At 42.0% G+C, this 22,305-nt stretch overlaps 1 protein-coding gene across 1 annotated transcript in view; it reads left to right on the top strand.

Moving 5' to 3' along the window:
• LOC147696911 (uncharacterized) overlaps positions 1 to 21,379 on the top strand; it is a gene marked incomplete at its 3' end in the record, with an annotated part of 31,476 nt that extends 10,097 nt beyond the window's left edge. Inside the window, exons 3-6 of the mRNA XM_086936087.1 lie at positions 12,549 to 12,986; positions 15,778 to 15,997; positions 20,454 to 20,599; positions 21,140 to 21,379. Coding sequence (XP_086792213.1) covers positions 12,549 to 12,986; positions 15,778 to 15,997; positions 20,454 to 20,599; positions 21,140 to 21,379 — 1,044 coding nt within the window. The remainder of the gene's footprint in view (positions 1 to 12,548; positions 12,987 to 15,777; positions 15,998 to 20,453; positions 20,600 to 21,139) is intronic.
• Between the last annotated feature and the right edge of the window lie 926 nt (positions 21,380 to 22,305).

Here is a 22,305-nt window from a genome sequence, read left to right as displayed (position 1 = left end):
TTCTCTCTGGATTTCCCTTTTTTTCTATGACGCAGCAACAACGTCCCTACACCAGGCATTGGGACATGAGTGCTTTTGAACCAGTAGTGACCAGCAGGACTCTGCTCACAGGAGTCTCAGGTCACCACTGCAGCAAGATCCAGCCAGCCACCCTGCGTAACCCTGCTGTGCCCTTTTACGGAGAGTGCAAAATTCATCAGAATCAAGCAGCTGCCAAAAGTGAACTCCTGAACACAGCCTCTCCAGTAACTCCCCAAACTGCCTCCACAACCTGTAGGTGAGCTACTCATTATTGTTACCTCTGCATCTCACTTGTAGGTTTAGATGTAAAAAAACTATGGATTCCTGCGGCTGTCTCGGACTTCCAAGTGGGATCCGATTTGCCATTGTATTTTCAAGACTATGTGCCTTTGTGTGTGTACAGCAGTTTTTCAATAGACTTAATACATGTAGCATCCTTGCAACCTATTGCTAAGCTTTTCCCGATTGGTCTTTAGTGTGAGAAGATGCTTGGTGTACTTTTGTGTGCTCTACTCTTCTGCATGGATTATTATTGTGTAGCTACTCACACTCTGCATTGCGATGACACAATAAGTACAGACATTTGGTTGTACAATATGTTTTGCGACAACGGATGCACCATAGAGTAGTTATGGAATTGCAAGAAATCTGTATATTTCAATTATGCCGGAAGGTAGTTACCCCAGCCCTCATTTTTTTTGAAGGTCGGTAGATTGAGTGCCGTTAAACTGAGTGATAGAAAACCTCTTATTTACAGTGCTTACAAGTGGCAGAAATGTGTTAAGAAGCAGCACTAGAGTAAACAAGCAATAGCAAAGCCAATAGGTGTCTCCTACAAGAGGTATTGACGTTAATGTTTATTTAACCATGTTGTACAGCAGCGTAGACAGCGGAAAGAGGCATGTGGGGGGCAACACAGACAATGGCAGGAGAGTGGATGGGGATCAACATGGACAACAGAGGATGATGGGGAGGGGTGGGGCAAGCAGACGGACAAATGGTGGGCTGTAGAGAAGGACTGGGAGCAAGCACACAGACAAAGAAGGGTAGAAGGGAGGTGCTCAAGGCTAGCAGACAGGCAACAGAGGGTGGCAGGAAGATGCTGGGGATAATCAGATGTACAGCAGAGAATTGGCTGGAGGAACACCAAGGTGAATAGTACAGGCGGGCGATGTAGAGTGCTTAACCACAAGGAAAAAAGTAGCACCTTATAAAAATGAGCGTTTAAAGGACACAAGTAACGCGATCATGCCTCAGGGGAGGGAAAAATACACAAAGAGGAAGAAAGCCTATGGCAGTTGACCAAGAAAAAGATGCACACGAGAGTGACAATAAAGCCAACAAATGGTAAGAGATAAAGTTTCTGAGCCCACTATTAGAAGACAAAAGGTCAGACAAGAGACAACAAATGTGCTGTCTTGGATGAGACCTAAAATTATGTTATTATTATAAGTGCACCTGCTGCATCATACTTACTCAGGGAGATTGACCGCAGATGAACAATTACCATGATTATGTATCATGAAAATCTGCATTGTACTTTTTAAAACCATATCTCCACAGAGAAATTCTGCACCCCTTTAAAGTGGTGGTATTTCATTTTTCTTTTACACCTCGAAATGCACACTATAGGCCAAATTCACAAAAATAAGTTTATATGTGTAGATCCACTCATGTGTAGCTCTACAATTACATATGGGTGTAAATCTCTACACCTTTTATGTTTACCATTTCCAAGTGTAGATTTATCCCAGGTGTAGACTTAGACTTAACAGCTTCCGACCTCTTATAAGGGGTGAGGAAGACTCCTACAACTGAATTTATATATGAAAGTTACTGTTAGTAACGTTTGTCCTGTTTGTGGAGAACTCCTCCACCTGTATTGAGATCTCCCTATAGCAAAACACAGGGATGTTTATTAATCTTAATTTAAGCAAATCAAATTAATGAAAAACAAAAATAGAACATACTTTTAAACAAATAATATTAACCTATGACTACTTAATGGAAAAAGATATAAGCCACTACCTCCTAAAATTACCTTGGTATTCAATTGTAAGTTAATTTAAATGTATTAATTCATTTTTAAAATATTATTTTAAAAGTATTACCTACCCTCGCCTGCATTTTTATTTAATTTGTAACACTTGGTTATAAGTTATGGTTTTAATTAATTTGATTTTGTTTATTAGACTTTTTAAACTAAGTTAAAATGTAATTGACTTTATTCAAAATGTATGACTAATATATTCAAAATAATAAAATGTAGAATTAGCCCTTATGGGGTGATAGTGTTATAGCCTACCTCTAATGCTTCCAGTGGAAGTGTTTCCATTCCAGAGGCAGGCCACGTGTGGTGCTTGACTTACACCATGTCTGGGTTGGAGAACATTACAGACATTTAACCCTATTTTGTCACTCTTGGGGCTGTAGTAGAATTTGAAGTGTATTTTGTGAATTAGCGAATGGCTTACTCTTTTATGGCTGTGTGTTCTATATCAGCACTTCCCTCCCTAAACCCTTTTAAATTTCTGTAAATCCCACTCATTTTGTAGCAATTATTCCCTATTTTCCATCACTCACATTGACTACTAAATCCTACACGTATGTGTGTGATCATCTCAGCCACAGGGCGCAGACATATGTGTGGAAAAGACTGGATAAGCAGGGTTCGAAATCTCTGGCCTTGGGTTTGTGAATTGCATTTTGTAGTATGTGAAGTAGTACTACTGGAGTACTGCTTTACGTATTCCACAATGTCTTTTGTGAATGTGCGTTTACATTACCCTACAAGGCAAAAAGGTTAAGCAGTAATCAAAGAGATGGACATATACAAGCAGTGTGTTTAGAATGATTAAACTCCTTTTCCACGGAGATCCTTACAACTTTAGCTGTCAGGTAGCAGGCCGCACCTGCTTGCAGAGCAGCGGGTATATCAGTGCCTCAATGAAATAGTGCTGGTCACTGTCAAGCGTGGTGCACACTAATGGCGTAAAAAGAGCCCCCGCGGTGCGGGTGGGCCTCCCGAGCTCAATGGGGACCCCTCTGGCACTGTACACAGGTGGGCATGAGAGCTCTTGACTGGGTCAGAAGTGTTGGGGGCCCCTTCCATGCACTTTGCAGGGGGGCCCCCGTCAGTTTCGTTACGCCACTGCTTCGGGGTCCAGTCGAGGGTAGATGCAGGTACACAGCGGGTGCCGAGCGTCGAGAACGTGAGTAGAAGCGAAAAACGTCTACTGATTACTCCACTGAGCTAAGTACCTACCCAATGTTATACGACTGACTGTACGTTTACTCCCTTTGTTTCGACAAATTGCAGGGTGTGCCAATTACGTTTCCACCCCCCTCCCGTGACCCATGGTGTGAATCCTGAACACCACATAAGTGAGAAATTTTAACCTGTTAGCGCGATTGCGCCTGCATTTTACTTTGATAGCGATCAAGGAAATACCCTTCCTTTTTAACTACCTTTCATAGCACGTATTTAACACAGCACTACCCACCTTTAGCGTTCAAAGTCTGAGACCAAGGTGGTGATAACTATATTGTTACTTTACCACAATTTGTCTCGTAAACCACACACTGGAGCACTTTAGATTGACATGAGCGATCAACATCGATATTCTATGTATGTTTTGTCCTACATGTCTGTCCCTGTCTTTTTTTTCCACGGATGCAGAAACCGAAAAGACGAATCCTAAACCAGGAGTCATTAGGAAGAAAACATTTTTTTTTAATTTTTTGCACTTTTACACCCCTTTTTCGTTTAATTTTCACTTTCATGTCCCTAGGTTAGGGTGGGCCTTAGAGAGTCCATTCCACCAGGGTTTAGTACACGCTGAAGTCCTGATGAATGGCAGGTAAATTCATACCGTTTCGTGGCTGAAACATGTCGACTGATTACTAGGAAACTACCACTTAATTAAGTGTGGACGCATTTCCTACACATAACTTTTAATTATCCTGTCCCTAGTGATCTCCAGAATAAAGTTAATTTTTGATACACTACGGACTACTTTTAACCATCCATCACTCACTATTTCTCTTTACACAACACTGCCTGAACTCACCAACCCGCTCCGCAGTAAAATCTGGCGTCGTAGCACACAAAAGAGACACTCTGTCTCTTTTGTGGGGCCCGATGATGAAGCATGTCATCACTAGGTGGTGAGTGAGGGCTTTCCTGAACGCCTTAAGTGAAGCCGTTTGACTTGCTCCTGATAGTGGTTGTCTACACCATTGGACACTCTTTTCTTGTTTATTTGATTAATACCGGGGAATAAGAGTGTCACACTTCTCTCCCTGCCTCTCTTTTTGTTTGGACGTACTTAGCAGCGCAGAGCTGTGAGAGCTGTTCTTACCCAAGCCTACCTTGGTTGGCTTTTTTCCCAATTTTAAAACTATTTCTCATTACCGTGTGGTCACTATGTCGAACCTGGGTTTAACATACTCCGAGTCAGAGATAGCCGACATCTTGTCTGACTCGAACCTATTTGCTGACCCTGCAATCTCACAGGCAATAGACCATACCTCTGAATGGGAAAAGCTCACTGAAGTCAAACGCGCCAGAATACGTACCATTCTCCATGGTACCACACTAAAACAGTACCTCCTTAAGAACACAGTCCTAGAGGGCTATTAGTCACCAACGCCCCTAGGATTTTCCTTAATGATGCCACGTTCAGGAAAGAATGGGCCATGATCGCGTGGCACTGTACCCGCAACTGGCTCGTCCTTATAATTAAAACAGCTCTGAGACTTTCCGAGACCCTACTGGTTGAAATTCAAGAGACTGAGGCCAGTTTTAAAACAACAATTACAGGTTTCAAGAAAAAGCTGGACGAAATCAACAAAGATCTAAATGAGTACAAAGAAAACTTAATGCAAGCCAAAGTCACCAAGTTTCAAAAAGATTTAGCAAAAATCGAATTTGAGAAGGTCTGTCCTTACTCAGCGGCTTCTTTTACACCACCCACTAGGAACCCAAGTAACACTGACCAATCGGATGATGATTCATCAAATAGCAGTGGCTCAAGTACTGGTTCCTATAAACAAGGGAGAAAGAGAGGTAAAAGAGGAAACCACAACACCAGAGGGCAGCCTGCATATCACAACAAATCACAGAGATGGCCGATACCCCCACAAATGGTGGGTATGGGACAACAATTCCCCTTCCACCAACCGCCTTATCCAATGATGGGATGGAACCCAGGCTTCATGCCACCAACCAATTTCGCTCCCCAATATGGCCAGCCTTTTTTAGACTTGGGCAGGAGAGAATAAGAGGGAAGAGGGACGAACCAAGTGTCTTGGGAAGACAAGGACACGGTGAGCAACCACACCCGCAACAAGGACCAACAGCCGGGAACGAGCAGCATCTGAGCTTGATAACCAACCTCTCCGACAAAATCCTATCACCGGTTGAAACCAAGGTCTTAGAAAGAGGACTAGGCTTCATCCCCACATCCCGACCGGACAAGTTCAGACTCCATTGCGAGCTTGCCGCTTTCTTTAGGAAGCTAAAACTCAAGGCTTTCTTTGAGGGCAAGGAAGACCCTAATGAAGCCCTTCGGAATGGTGACACTGGACTCAGACTGAGTTCAACTTTCAACCCCCGCCACACACAGTGCCGGCAGCTATCACTGCATTTGAACAGGCAGTTTTTCTGGACCTTGAAACTTGCCAAGATCCAACCATTTTCAATTATTTTACCACTGCAAAATACCGTGCACTACAAGATCTGCAAAACGACCAAAGCATCACAATTAAGCCAGCAGATAAGGGCGGTGGCCTTGTCATACAGAACACTGTTGACTATGATAAGGTATGTCGACTACTTCTTGACGAAAGGAAAAACTACAAACCATTGATGACAGATCCCACAGAGGACCTGAGAACACGGATCTCGGCATTAGTAAGAAGAGTAGAAGAAGATGGACAAATCTCAAAAAATGAGGCGTATTTTCTCAGCACCAATGAGAATATTACCCCCTATTTCTATACACTTCCAAAGACGCATAAAAATCGGAAACCAACACCCCGACGCCCGATCGTCTCAGGGATTGGCTCCCTTTTGGGGCCATTATCGCGCTTCTGCGACCATTATATGAAGCCGATAGTCCAAAGTACCCCAACCTATCTTAAGGACACTAAGAGCCTCCTCCAGTTACTCCAGGACGTGAGTTTCATCGAAAATACTGTGACACTAGTCACGCTTGACATTGAGAGCTTATACACGAGCATTCCCCAGGACAATACCATCAGGGTCCTGGGAGCAGCACTAGACTCTGTCACTTGGAACTACCAAGCTTCTAAGAAATTCATCCTGGATTGTGCTACTTTGGCACTTAAAGAGAACTTCTTTTCCTACAAAGGCAACCTCTTCCTCCAATGCACTGGAACTTCTATGGGCAGCACATTTGCCCCCAGTGTGGCAGGCCTCTATGTAGCAGATTTTGAAGCAAAATACATCTTGCAACCAGATAGCCCCTTTTCTGCGTCCATCAGAATCTGGCGGCGCTACATAGACGATGTCCTGGTTGTATGGACCAGTGACAATGAACAGCTACAGGCCTTCCTTACTTGGGTCAACACTCTTGACTCCAATCTTAAATGTACATATACCACCAGCAAAACTGAGGCTACCTACTTGGATATAACAATCCGAGTTTCGGGAACAAGGTTTACCACCAAGACGTATCGCAAGCCAACGGCTAAAAACAACCTACTGGAGTATACTAGTTTTCACCCTTGACCTTTAAAAGAAAATCTGCCCTACGGCCAGTACCTACGGCTTAGGAGGAATTGCTCTGAACTACATTATTTCAAAACTCAATCTACTGATCTCACAACGAAACTCAAAGCCAGAGGCTACCCTAAAACAATCCTGAACAAAGGCTACAAACGAGCACGTAACCAGCCAAGGGAAGCGCTACTTGAGGACAGGGTCGATAACACAAAAGAAATCCCATTGACATGTGTAACGACACATAGTTCACTGTCAAACTTGATAAAAAAAAAAATCAAATCAACAAGAACTGGAGAATACTTTTGAGTACTCATAAAACTTGGGAAAAACCTCTCTTCTCCTTTAAGAAAGGTTGCAGCCTAAAGGATGCATTGGTCCATACATGACCGAAACCAAAGACTGCAGAAACAGTAAGATCGGTGACCGACATCTGGGGCCTTCCGAGAGTGGTCGGCCACTTCCCGTGCTATAACTGCAGTGTTTGCCACTTGACAACGCACTCAAAAACATTACAACTCAAGCCTGGCAAGTCGTGGATACAGAGAGACCATACCAATTGCAACACGCAGAACGTAATATATCTCATTACGTGTCCTTGTGAACTACGCTACGTAGGCATGACCAGCAGAAGGGTCAAATAGAGAATCTGTGAGCATCGATCAAATATCAGATGTAAAAAATCGACAACCAAGATGAGCAAACACTTCTTAGAACTCAACCACACAACAAACGATATGCAACGGACAGTCATTGAACATATCAGTAATGGTAACAACATCAACCACCTCCTCTTCGAAAAAGAACAGCGCTGGGTCTACAGACTTGGAACCCACATCCTCGGATTAAATGACGACATCCCTTGGAACTCTGTGATAAAATGATTATCAGGGGCCCTCTGTTGTTCTTACGTCCTCATAACTTAGGGATAATCCAATATCCCTCCCTTTCAGATTTTTTGCCAATTTAACTGGTTGTTAGTGTCATCAAACTCTCGGGCCCCTTAACAACGGGCTCTCGATTGGAGCACCTGACCAAGCCTCCATTTCACCAAGCGCAACGTTTCGGAATCGCTAATTTGCGATTCCTTATTTTTGCCTTGATACATTGGGATTAGCTATTTTTATTGTCGCAAACTCTATTTTAATGAATCGCAGCGTTTGCGACTGATTTTTGGCTTCATACATATGGCCCTTAGTCATTTTTATTACACACACGTTCTTTTCACTTGCACTGCACTCCATCAGTCCTCATGTACCTTGAACAAATAAAAAGGCTGAGATTGTTTTGAGAGCAGGAGGCCCAGTATCTACGCCCAAGTACCATCTTTGGCTGTAGGTGACCCAGCTCTCATGGTTTTCCAGATGACAAAGTTCCGCCAAATGGGTGGGCTGATGGAAACCACACTCAAGCCTGAGATTGTGTGAGTTATGTATTATTGGTGAACTGCAGTTGCTCTTACACTGTCGGTCTATCTATCACACCACACAGACCAGTTCCCTTCTTGTAGTCAGTGAGGAGAAGGGTTCCCCATGAGTTAGCATGGTGGGCCCTGAGAGTATGGACAGTACCTCGGTGGAATATGTCACTTTCTTTTGCAGAGCATTGAATGGGTGGGTGAAGGGCGGCAAAGTTAATGATTTTTAGGAGCTCTTCGATTTGATTGCATGGGAGCACTTGTCCAGTAATTGTTTTCCAGAGCTGCACCAGCACCTGATTGATAGTAGGCTGACTAACCCTAGAAAGCTTGCTGAAGAGGCGGACCGCTGGATGAGCACACGGGTCCACAAGTGTCATGTGGGAGACTCCGCCAAAGGTGGGCAGGGTCCGCAGCAGAAGAGAGTTGGGGGACAAGGGTAAACAGAAGGAGTTCCATAAAGGGCCCCAAAGTAATTCAAATAAACAAGAAAAGAGTGTCCAATGGTGTAGACAACCACTATCAGGAGCAAGTCAAACTGCTTCACTTAAGGCGTTGATCTTTGAGTCTGCTGTCACTATGACAACAGTCTACATTGGTCCATATAACTACGAGATCACGTGCCAATAATCGTCAGATGACGGCATGACTCCCCGATTGGTCTACACACGTAGCCCGACCGCGCCCACCCGGAAGACGATCATCGCACTAACCTATTTAACGCTCTCCTGGTCTCACCTCTACATCTTCGGGGCAGGGGCGTAACACAGGCCCCCGCAGCCCACGTGTTGAGGGGGGGCCTCGCGCTCCAGGGGGCCCCTTTGCTCCGCACGATCGGCCTCTTAAAAAATTAAATGCTATGCACGGCCGGGCCTCAGAGGCAGCTCTTCATTTATTAAATAGTGCACAGGTTTAACTGCTCAAGAGCTGGCCCCGGCGGGCCCTCAGTCTAAGGCCCTTCATTAATTAAAGAGGAAATGGTGGTAGGTGCGCGGCGTGCAGTTGTTTCCTCCACTCTCTGCGTCTGCGCACTCTTCAGGGTGGGATTGGTCTATTGTCATGCGCATTGTGAAGCCCAATTAAAAGTGCGCATGTCGGAATTGAGAAGCTTCAGGTGGCAGGCCAGGCCTCAGCCCTCAGGTGAGTGAGTCTTATCGAGGCAATGGCGGGTGCTTGTTATGGTGCTATTCAGAAGTCGATCCGTTTTTTGCCTGTAAAGTGGAGGACGTGGAAATAGAACCTGGAGTGGAACCGTCTCAAAGTCGGTTTTCAAAAGTATGCCTGAGACGTGGCACACTTAAATCCTTGTACAAGAGCACACCATGTGTTGATACCTAGTGAACAACAGGGTCACACAAGAGTACAGGCTGTCCGAACACTGGTGCATAACAGAGTCACATGAGTGTGTCTCTGTGCCCGTCATGCCAACATGCATCCGTGTCCCATGTTTCTGCATCTCCCCAATGCCCATTGACCCGTGCCTGTAGCGCCTTGAGTGGGGCTGGTAGGTCATGGCTAGAGGACGCGAGGACAAAACTGAGCTCGGAGGATCACCCTGTGCAAACATTTGGGCTGCTGAGAGTCCCACCTCTACCTAGTGCCACAAGTCGCAGGGAGCGCTATATGAGAAAACTCAGCTCACTCGTAAAAAGCACCCTGGCACTCAGCAGTGGCCTTGCCTCTTCTGCCTTTCCCACTTTGTTTAAACTGCCGCTCCTCCTATCTCGCCAATTCCCAATCCATATGTTTTTATCTTTTCATCTCCTTTTTACCACATCATTCTTCCTCCGTTGGTCTCCACCGCCCTGTTTGTTGGTAATGGTAAACCCATCCCAGCGTCTCTTGTCTACTCTCTTCTCTGTTGCTTCATGTACTTCCTCCCTCGCCTTTTCGCTGCCCGTTTTCTCTCGCTCCGATCCTCTCTCCTGTCCTCTCTTCATTGTTTTAAGCCCCCTTTCCTTCCCTCCTAGTCTGCACCCTTCTCAATTCTTTTAAGTTCACCTGCACCCCGTATTTCCAATTTTTACTGTGACCTGTCCCACACGCCTCCAGCCTGCCCACTTCTCTTCCCTTTCTGGGTCCTGCGCTCCACTTCACCCCTGTTTGCAGCCTGTGCCTTCTTTCTCAGCTGACTGTTCCCCACCCCCTTTTCAGCAGCCTGCACCACTCTCTCTCCACTCCTGTTTCTGCAGGTTGTACACCCTTCCTGTGCCACCCGCGCCCTCTTTTTTGCACCCTGCAACCGTCTCGACCCTTTCTCCGCAGCCTGTATCCCCCTCTTCATCTGCAGCCTGTACTCCTTTCTACTTTCCCTCTCCAGTTTGAATTTCTAGAAATGCTGGAAACCTGGGCGTGCATACCGCCCCGCCACCATCATATGCATTATGTAGCTTTAAGCAGAGCTAAATCTTTAGCCAACATATACATTAGAAACTTTCAACAAGACAAAATAGCTGTACATCCAAAAGTACATGAAGAAATGACACGTTTAAGAACACACATGCAATTACAAATATCAGTACCACAATTAGATAGCTATAAACAACAGTGTAATATAATTGTCCATAACATACGGTCCTTGCAAAGAAATTACACTGCTATTAAATCAGACAAAAATATCATGAACAGTGATATTATATGCCTCACTGAAATAAACACAACTAGAAAAGCAGATAAGAATACGTTCTAAATAGAACAATATCACTTAGTATTTGATATATTTCACAACCAGCAAACAAAGCATGGTATTGCCATATATTACAAGAAAAACATGCTTTTATCGCCAATATATGAAACACAACACGAAATTGACTTTTTATTTTTCACTCAGCATCTTAATGATTCTGAATACTTATTTATTATACTGTACAAACCACCACATGTACCTTTGCAGACATTATTACAAGTTTTAAGTAGAATAATTAACTTGTATCCAAATTCGAAATATGTCATCATGGGAGACTTCAATATAGATTTAACACAAATGTCACCAAACAGAACTTTGCTATTAGAATATATGCTGCAGAAATTTCAATGCCAGCAAAAAATACAACAATACACAGCAGACTACAATTCAACACTAGATCACATCATTAGGTGCATTAGAATCATATTATAGTGATCACAAAGCATTATGGGTGGCAATTTAAAATGCCAACACTTCATTAACATGCTATTTCTCACGAACAGATCCTTCCAGGTATCGCCCCCCCCTTCATTTCCCAACCCCAAGATATAGGCCAAGGAGTCCCGCAGGGCTCTGCCCTCAGCCCATCCCTTTTTAATCTTTACATGCAACCTCTGGCGGAAGTTGCTAAAAAATGGGACCTCATAATGGTATCGTACGCCGACGACACTCAGCTGGTCATCAGACTTAATGAGGCTCCCTCTCCCGATGCCACTAGATTCAGGGATGGACTGACCGCCGTCGCCAACTGGATGACAGCCAATTGCCTTCAACTTAATGGAGGTAAAACTGAGGTGTTGCTCATGGGCAAAAATTCCAACAGCTGGAGCAACCTTTGGTGGCCCCACTCATTGGGCCCAGCCCCCCCCGCCTAAAAATCTGGCAAAAAACCTGGGAGTCTGGCTGGACTCGACACTCAGCTTCCAGGCTCACACTAAAAAAGTTGCCGCGACCTGCATTGGACTGCTGAGAAGCCTTCATCCCATCTTAGGCTTCTTCGATTCCAAAACGAGACAACTCATCGTACAATCGACCATCTTGTCTAGGCTGGACTACGCGAGTGTCCTGCTACTAGGAGCTAACAAAAGCGGAGATCAAGAGATTCCAACGAATTCAGAATTCCGCCGCCAGGGCTATAGTAGGTCTGCCGAGAAGGTGCTCCGCGAGACCCACCATCCAAAGACTACACTGGCTACCGGTAGAAGCCCGTATCCAATTCAAGGCCCTCATCTTTGCCTATAAAATTCTGAGTGCTGAGGGACCAGAGCTCCTTCGCCAGTTGCTAACACCCTACAATCCCCAACGCAACCTCCGCTCCAAAGGGCAACACCTAGTACTGGTCCCCCACACGAAGTACTGTCGCATAGGAGGACGCTCCTTCAGATTGCTAGGGTCCAAACTATGGAACTTCCTCCCCCTCCACATCCGCTGCATTGACAACCTACTGGCTTTCCGCAAAGCTATCAAAACTCTTCTCTTCCCCCCCCATGTAGGTTCTCTCTCCTTTTTTTCTCCCAGTTGGTTATGATGGTTCTAGCGCCGGGACGCCCCGTTGCCAGGGCAGCTGTTGCGCTTTACAAAACTGCTAACATAACATAACATAACATTTTATTACAGGTAATAGCAAAAGGGGAAACATTTATGTTCAGAATGTGTACTAACATTTACTCTCGTTTCAGATGATTTCCTTACAAGACCTCAAAAAATCTAAACATGAAGACAACAAACCGTACCAAAAAACAATCAGAGCCAACATTGTAAAATGTTCAACAAAAACAAACTATACAAATGCTAAACAAGAGAACAAAGTCATGTATCATCTAGCTCTAGCTGATGAAAGTAGTTTCATTAAAGCAACATGCTACAATGAGCCATTTTACCAGCAAACTAAAGAAGGACAAGCTATTATGATTCGAAATTTCTTATCCAAAAACAATGTGATTATCATCACGAAACAAACGAAAATATCCCGCATGATCCCCTTAACTATACCTCAAGAAATTATACAAGAGGCAGAATATATCCTACAACCCCCTGCTCCACCAATATCACCTATAAAAACAGTTAAAACAGCTTCACTACGCTCATTAATGAGCATTTCTGGGACAATTGCAGAGGTAAGCTTATAAAAATAAACAAAATTATCACACACACCCTTTCACACACACTATATACCACACACTCTTTCACACACACTCTTGCACACAATACTTACCGCACAATCTTTCAAACAAAAACTAGCAAACATTGTTTCACATACACACAGTTCCAAAACAACACTCTATTACATACTATTTCACACACACACTATTACACATACACCCTTCTTACACACACTACTTTCTACAACACAGTCTTTAACTAGAACAATATTAAAGACACACACTCTTTACCACTAGCACACTATTGCACCCACACAAGATACAACACCCTTTACAAAACACTTACACAGTCTTTAACAAATACTATTACAAAAAATCATACGCACAAACACTTTCGCAACAACACTCTTACACATCAACACTCTTACACATCAACACTCTTACACATCAACACTCTTACACATCAACACTCTTACACATCAACACTCTTACACATCAACACTCTTACACATCAACACTCTTACACATCAACACTCTTACACATCAACACTCTTACACATCAACACTCTTACACATCAACACTCTTACACATCAACACTCTTACACATCAACACTCTTACACATCAACACTCTTACACATCAACACTCTTACACATCAACACTCTTACACATCAACACTCTTACACATCAACACTCTTACACATCAACACTCTTACACATCAACACTCTTACACATCAACACTCTTACACATCAACACTCTTACACATCAACACTCTTACACATCAACACTCTTACACATCAACACTCTTACACATCAACACTCTTACACATCAACACTCTTACACATCAACACTCTTACACATCAACACTATTACACCCCAACACACTATCACAACAACTGTTCACAAACACACTATCACAACAACTATTCACAAACACACTATCACAACAACTATTCACAAACACACTTTCACAACCACTATTTACTATCTCCATCACTTCACAGCCATACTCTTTCACAAACATACTAATACAAACACACACTTTCACAACAACACTCTTCATCAAAACACTCTTCATCAAAACACTCTTCATCAAAACACTCTTCATCAAAACACTCTTCATCAAAACACTCTTCATCAAAACACTCTTCATCAAAACACTCTTCATCAAAACACTCTTCATCAAAACACTCTTCATCAAAACACTCTTCATCAAAACACTCTTCATCAAAACACTCTTCATCAAAACACTCTTCATCAAAACACTCTTCATCAAAACACTCTTCATCAAAACACTCTTCATCAAAACACTCTTCATCAAAACACTCTTCATCAAAACACTCTTCATCAAAACACTCTTCATCAAAACACTCTTCATCAAAACACTCTTCATCAAAACACTCTTCATCAAAACACTCTTCATCAAAACACTCTTCATCAAAACACTCTTCATCAAAACACTCTTCATCAAAACACTCTTCATCAAAACACTCTTCATCAAAACACTCTTCATCAAAACACTCTTCATCAAAACACTCTTCATCAAAACACTCTTCATCAAAACACTCTTCATCAAAACACTCTTCATCAAAACACTCTTCATCAAAACACTCTTCATCAAAACACTCTTCATCAAAACACTCTTCATCAAAACACTCTTCATCAAAACACTCTTCATCAAAACACTCTTCATCAAAACACTCTTCATCAAAACACTCTTCATCAAAACACTCTTCATCAAAACACTCTTCATCAAAACACTCTTCATCAAAACACTCTTCATCAAAACACTCTTCATCAAAGCACTCTTCATCAAAGCACTCTTCATCAAAGCACTCTTCATCAAAGCACTCTTCATCAAAGCACTCTTCATCAAAACACTCTTCATCAAAACACTCTTCATCAAAACACTCTTCATCAAAACACTCTTCATCAAAGCACTCTTCATCAAAGCACTCTTCATCAAAACACTCTTCATCAAAACACTCTTCATCAAAGCACTCTTCATCAAAGCACTCTTCATCAAAGCACTCTTCATCAAAGCACTCTTCATCAAAGCACTCTTCATCAAAGCACTCTTCATCAAAGCACTCTTCATCAAAGCACTCTTCATCAAAGCACTCTTCATCAAAGCACTCTTCATCAAAGGCACTCTTCTGCAAATGCACTCTTCTGCAAATGCACTCTTCTGCAAATGCACTCTTCTGCAAATGCACTCTTCTGCAAATGCACTCTTCTGCAAATGCACTCTTCTGCAAATGCACTCTTCTGCAAATGCACTCTTCTGCAAATGCACTCTTCTGCAAATGCACTCTTCTGCAAATGCACTCTTCTGCAAATGCACTCCTCTGCAAATGCACTCCTCTGCAAATGCACTCCTCTGCAAATGCACTCCTCTGCAAATGCACTCCTCTGCAAATGCACTCCTCTGCAAATGCACTCCTCTGCAAATGCACTCCTCTGCAAATGCACTCCTCTGCAAATGCACTCCTCTGCAAATGCACTCCTCTGCAAATGCACTCTTCTGCAAATGCACTCTTCTGCAAATGCACTCTTCTGCAAATGCACTCTTCTGCAAATGCACTCTTCCGCAAATGCACTCTTCCGCACACACTCTTTCGCACACACTCTTTCGCACACACTCTTTCGCACACACTCTTTCGCACACACTTTCATAAAAAAACACACTTTCACACACACACTCTACTACAACACACTCACACCCACTCTTTAACACCCACACTCTTACACACCAACACTAACATAATAAACAAATTTCTATTACCAATTTTTTGTCTTACAGGAAGAAGAAACAAAAACAATTATTATCGCTGGCCAAGATACAAAACTTAAATCAATAACTGTGAAAGATACAACGGACTCAGTGAAAATAACTCTTTGGAGAGATGCCACAGACTTCCCGATAGAAATTGGATCCTACATAAAGATGACGCACCTGACAGTGCATGAATTTAACAGCAATAAAATGTTGAACACAACAAGAAATACACAATTTCAAATAAGTACAAATTATTAAACTATTAATACCTTGCTCTACTACTCAATCTATACTATTTACTTTTTAAAACACTATCGAACTCTATATTCACTAATTACAATTCCCTCGAACTCTCTCTTCTAATACTCACTATCTAAATCGGTTAAGCTATACTACATATTCTACTAATCACTACTATAAAACTCACTAATACTCTCCCCTAATAAATCTACTACTCAATCTTTACTACTCTCTCTTTATTACCCACACCATAAAAAAACACATTATTACGGAAAAATAACATTCACTATTTCAAAATAACTTACTAATAATGCCCAACTATCACTTACAGATATGACTTTAATACTAACACTTTAGTACACAATTTTTTGTCCCTTTCTAATTCTCTTTATACTAGTACGCCAATAACTTAAATACTCCCAAAAAAATTTGACAATGCACTAAAGAACTCATACACACTCTACTAATAACTCAAAAACTCTACTCACAATGCACTATTAACTATAATCACTATTTACAATACTACTCTAAAACACAAAACTAGTACCTACTAGTCACTATTTATTAATACGTATTTTTAATAAAGTAGCTATAACATTACAAAACAGTCTCTAATCCTCTATTATACACACTATATTATACCTTTTCACTATCTTTACTCACATCTATCCTTTCTTAAAATATCTTCACTAATTAGCATGATTTAAGCCTGCATGTAACAAGAAATTTTTCCTTAGGTCAACACAAGAAAAAAGAAAAAAAAAAAAGAAAAGAAGTTCAAACATATGTAATCAACTAACTCTTTTCTTTTTCCTTCACAGAAAATACAACCACCACAAGAAGAAATAAATCTGACTATATATGGGCTAGAAACTGCAAATCAGGAACACTGTACACTAAATGTACATATTGAGAACACCGAAAATTTACATCTGTGGAAATAAATAACACTATTCTAATGGACTTCTTCAATATACCAGCCGACATTGACGACATTCGAGAAGCTCTAATGCCTAACTTGCCAAAAAATGTTAATGTCATTTTTCAAAACGGATACATACTAAAAATACATGAGTTGTAAAAAAGGACAATACTTTACTGTAAATATAAGTAAAAAAAGAAAATATTCAAATTATGTTTCATAAAAAATGCAAAAAAACCAGTATTTTAATTAAAGTTTAATTTGCTTTCATACAATAGTAAATATATTTACTTAAATAAAATTTGTACACCTTATCTTGTCTTTGCATTATTATTTACAAAGTACATAAGATATGTTACTGAGCAAATTTAGTTTAAAGAGACTACAACAAATTCACTCATTCTAGCAAATTGAGCAAAATGCCTAAAATATGTTACTGTGCAAAAAAATTTTTGAAAGAAGCTATACCACATGCACTCATTCTATGTTCTGTAGCAAATTCATCTGTCATACCTTCAGAAAGAATGGTAAAAAAAAAAACATCCCACGTTCATTAGAACTGCTACTCCAGTGATAATACTCACAACAAGCTAAACAATGTGAATGAGATACAGCATTCATCCTACCACATTTTCACACATCCATACATCATTCATCCATGCAACATTTTATCCATCCATACATCCACCTTTTCTTCCATCCGTCCTTCCATCCACCCTTTCATCCTTCCACACATCCTTCCATCCATTCATCCACACTTTCAACAATCCATCCTGCATCCATCCACCCTTTCATCCTTCCATCCATACATCCATCCTTTAGACATCCACATTTCTATCCATCCACCCATCAATCATCCACCCACATTTTCACACATCCATTCATCCATGCAACCTTTTATACATCAATCTTCATATTCTTCAGAAGTTATATGGTTATTTAAACTAGTAAAGTCACTGTGCAATATTGTGCCTATGCATGGTTCTGTGTGTCATCCTCATGTGCCTTATTCATGTTTTACAACAGTACGTGCACTCGCATTCTAAGACCTTGACCTCATTGTGTATGCTGTTTAAAAAGGTTTCTAAGCAGCTGCCTGCGTCCATCTGAGAGTGGCTTGAATAAGATATATTGTCCACCATTGTATAGTTGGAAACTGATATATTCTTTATAATGAACAGTTGCAAATAACTCTCTCCAAAGCTTTATAAAACTTTAAGGGCTTAGTGTACATTGCCAAACAAGGGGAGGGCTCTCTGTGTGTGGGCGGGAGGCTCTGTGTGGGGGGGGGGGGCTTTCAGTGTGTAGGGGAGGGGCTTTCAGTGTGTGGAGGAGGCTCTCGGTGTGTGCGGGCTCTCTATGTAGGGGGTGGCTCGCAGTGTATAGGGGAGGCTCACAATGTGTGGAGGGAGCTCACAGTGTGTGTGGGGGGGCTCGCAGTGTGTGGGGGGGTTCTGTGTGGGTGTGTGTTGGGGACTCTGTAGGTGTTTGTGGGTGTCATTTGCGAAAGATAAAGCTAGTGGCATTGCAAATAACAATGCCATTTATTTATGTTAAAAAAAATGGTAAAGAGCTTTGCCAACAGCTCAAACTTTAACAAAGGCAAAACCATTGCATTGTAAATGCTTGTTACCACATCATTCTTCCTCCGTCGGTCTCCACCGCCCTGTTTGTTGGTAATGGTAAACCCATCCCAGCGTCTCTTGTCTACTCTCTTCTCTGTTGCTTCATGTACTTCCTCCCTCGCCTTTTCGCTGCCCGTTTTCTCTCGCTCCGATCCTCTCTCCTGTCCCCTCTTCATTGTTTTAAGCCCCCTTTCCTTCCCTCCTAGTCTGCACCCTTCTCAATTCTTTTAAGTTCACCTGCACCCCGTATTTCCAATTTTTACTGTGACCTGTCCCACACGCCTCCAGCCTGCCCACTTCTCTTCCCTTTCTGGGTCCTGCGCTCCACTTCACCCCTGTTTGCAGCCTGTGCCTTCTTTCTCAGCTGACTGTTCCCCACCCCCTTTTCAGCAGCCTGCACCACTCTCTCTCCACTCCTGTTTCTGCAGGTTGTACACCCTTCCTGTGCCACCCGCGCCCTCTTTTTTGCACCCTGCAACCGTCTCGACCCTTTCTCCGCAGCCTGTATCCCCCTCTTCATCTGCAGCCTGTACTCCTTTCTACTTTCCCTCTCCAGTTTGAATTTCTAGAAATGCTGGAAACCTGGGCGTGCATACCGCCCCGCCACCATCATATGCATTATGTAGCTTTAAGCAGAGCTAAATCTTTAGCCAACATATACATTAGAAACTTTCAACAAGACAAAATAGCTGTACATCCAAAAGTACATGAAGAAATGACACGTTTAAGAACACACATGCAATTACAAATATCAGTACCACAATTAGATAGCTATAAACAACAGTGTAATATAATTGTCCATAACATACGGTCCTTGCAAAGAAATTACACTGCTATTAAATCAGACAAAAATATCATGAACAGTGATATTATATGCCTCACTGAAATAAACACAACTAGAAAAGCAGATAAGAATACGTTCTAAATAGAACAATATCACCTAGTATTTGATATATTTCACAACCAGCAAACAAAGCATGGTATTGCCATATATTACAAGAAAAACATGCTTTTATCGCCAATATATGAAACACAACACGAAATTGACTTTTTATTTTTCACTCAGCATCTTAATGATTCTGAATACTTATTTATTATACTGTACAAACCACCACATGTACCTTTGCAGACATTATTACAAGTTTTAAGTAGATAATTAACTTGTATCCAAAGTCGAAATATGTCATCATGGGAGACTTCAATATAGATTTAACACAAATGTCACCAAACAGAACTTTGCTATTAGAATATATGCTGCAGAAATTTTAATGCCAGCAAAAAATACAACAATACACAGCAGACTACAATTGAACACTAGATCACATCATTAGGTGCATTAGAATCATATTATAGTGATCACAAAGCATTATGGGTGGCAATTTAAAATGCCAACACTTCATTAACATGCTATTTCTCACGAACAGATCCTTCTAGGTATCGGCCCCCCCCTTCATTTCCCAACCCCAAGATATAGGCCAAGGAGTCCCGCAGGGCTCTGCCCTCAGCCCATCCCTTTTTAATCTTTACATGCAACCTCTGGCGGAAGTTGCTAAAAAATGGGACCTCATAATGGTATCGTACGCCGACGACACTCAGCTGGTCATCAGCCTTAATGAGGCTCCCTCTCCCGATACCACTAGATTCAGGGATGGACTGACCGCCGTCGCCAACTGGATGACAGCCAATTGCCTTCAACTTAATGGAGGTAAAACTGAGGTGTTTCTCATGGGCAAAAATTCCAACAGCTGGAGCAACCTTTGGTGGCCCCACTCATTGGGCCCAGCCCCCCCCGCCTAAAAATCTGGCAAAAAACCTGGGAGTCTGGCTGGACTCGACACTCAGCTTCCAGGCTCACACTAAAAAAGTTGCCGCGACCTGCATTGGACTGCTGAGAAGCCTTCATCCCATCTTAGGCTTCTTCGATTCCAAAACGAGACAACTCATCGTACAATCGACCATCTTGTCTAGGCTGGACTACGCGAGTGTCCTGCTACTAGGAGCTAACAAAGCGGAGATCAAGAGATTCCAACGAATTCAGAATTCCGCCGCCAGGGCTATAGTAGGTCTGCCGAGAAGGTTCTCCGCGAGAGCCACCATCCAAAGACTACACTGGCTACCGGTAGAAGCCCGTATCCAATTCAAGGCCCTCATCTTTGCCTATAAAATTCTGAGTGCTGAGGGACCAGAGCTCCTTCGCCAGTTGCTAACACCCTACAATCCCCAACGCAACCTCCGCTCCAAAGGGCAACACCTAGTACTGGTCCCCCACACGAAGTACTGTTGCATAGGAGGACGCTCCTTCAGATTGCTAGGGTCCAAACTATGGAACTTCCTCCCCCTCCACATCCGCTGCATTGACAACCTACTGGCTTTCCGCAAAGCTATCAAAACTCTTCTCTTCCCCCCCATGTAGGTTCTCTCTCCTTTTTTTCTCCCAGTTGGTTATGATGGTTCTAGCGCCGGGACGCCCCGTTGCCAGGGCAGCTGTTGCGCTTTACAAAACTGCTAACATAACATAACATAACATTTTATTACAGGTAATAGCAAAAGGGGAAACATTTATGTTCAGAATGTGTACTAACATTTACTCTCGTTTCAGATGATTTCCTTACAAGACCTCAAAAAATCTAAACATGAAGACAACAAACCGTACCAAAAAACAATCAGAGCCAACATTGTAAAATGTTCAACAAAAACAAACTATACAAATGCTAAACAAGAGAACAAAGTCATGTATCATCTAGCTCTAGCTGATGAAAGTAGTTTCATTAAAGCAACATGCTACAATGAGCCATTTTACCAGCAAACTAAAGAAGGACAAGCTATTATGATTCGAAATTTCTTATCCAAAAACAATGTGATTATCATCACGAAACAAACGAAAATATCCCGCATGATCCCCTTAACTATACCTCAAGAAATTATACAAGAGGCAGAATATATCCTACAACCCCCTGCTCCACCAATATCACCTATAAAAACAGTTAAAACAGCTTCACTACGCTCATTAATGAGCATTTCTGGGACAATTGCAGAGGTAAGCTTATAAAAATAAACAAAATTATCACACACACCCTTTCACACACACTATATACCACACACTCTTTCACACACACTCTTGCACACAATACTTACCGCACAATCTTTCAAACAAAAACTAGCAAACATTGTTTCACATACACACAGTTCCAAAACAACACTCTATTACATACTATTGCACACACACACTATTACACATACACCCTTCTTACACACACTACTTTCTACAACACAGTCTTTAACTAGAACAATATTAAAGACACACACTCTTTACCACTAGCACACTATTGCACCCACACAAGATACAACACCCTTTACAAAACACTTACACAGTCTTTAACAAATACTATTACAAAAAATCATACGCACAAACACTTTCGCAACAACACTCTTACACCCAAACACTCTTACACCCAAACACTATTACACCCCAACACACTATCACAACAACTGTTCACAAACACACTATCACAACAACTGTTCACAAACACACTATCACAACAACTGTTCACAAACACACTTTCACAACCACTATTTACTATCTCCATCACTTCACAGCCATACTCTTTCACAAACACAGTAATACAAACACACACTTTCACAACAACACTCTTCGTCAAAACACTCTTCGTCAAAACACTCTTCGTCAAAACACTCTTCGTCAAAACACTCTTCGTCAAAACACTCTTCGTCAAAACACTCTTCGTCAAAACACTCTTCGTCAAA

Source organism: Lissotriton vulgaris, chromosome 8, assembly GCF_964263255.1.
Source record: "Lissotriton vulgaris chromosome 8, aLisVul1.2, whole genome shotgun sequence".
Classification (NCBI taxonomy): Eukaryota; Metazoa; Chordata; class Amphibia; order Caudata; family Salamandridae; genus Lissotriton; species Lissotriton vulgaris.
This window is presented reverse-complemented; position numbering and strand designations above follow the sequence as displayed.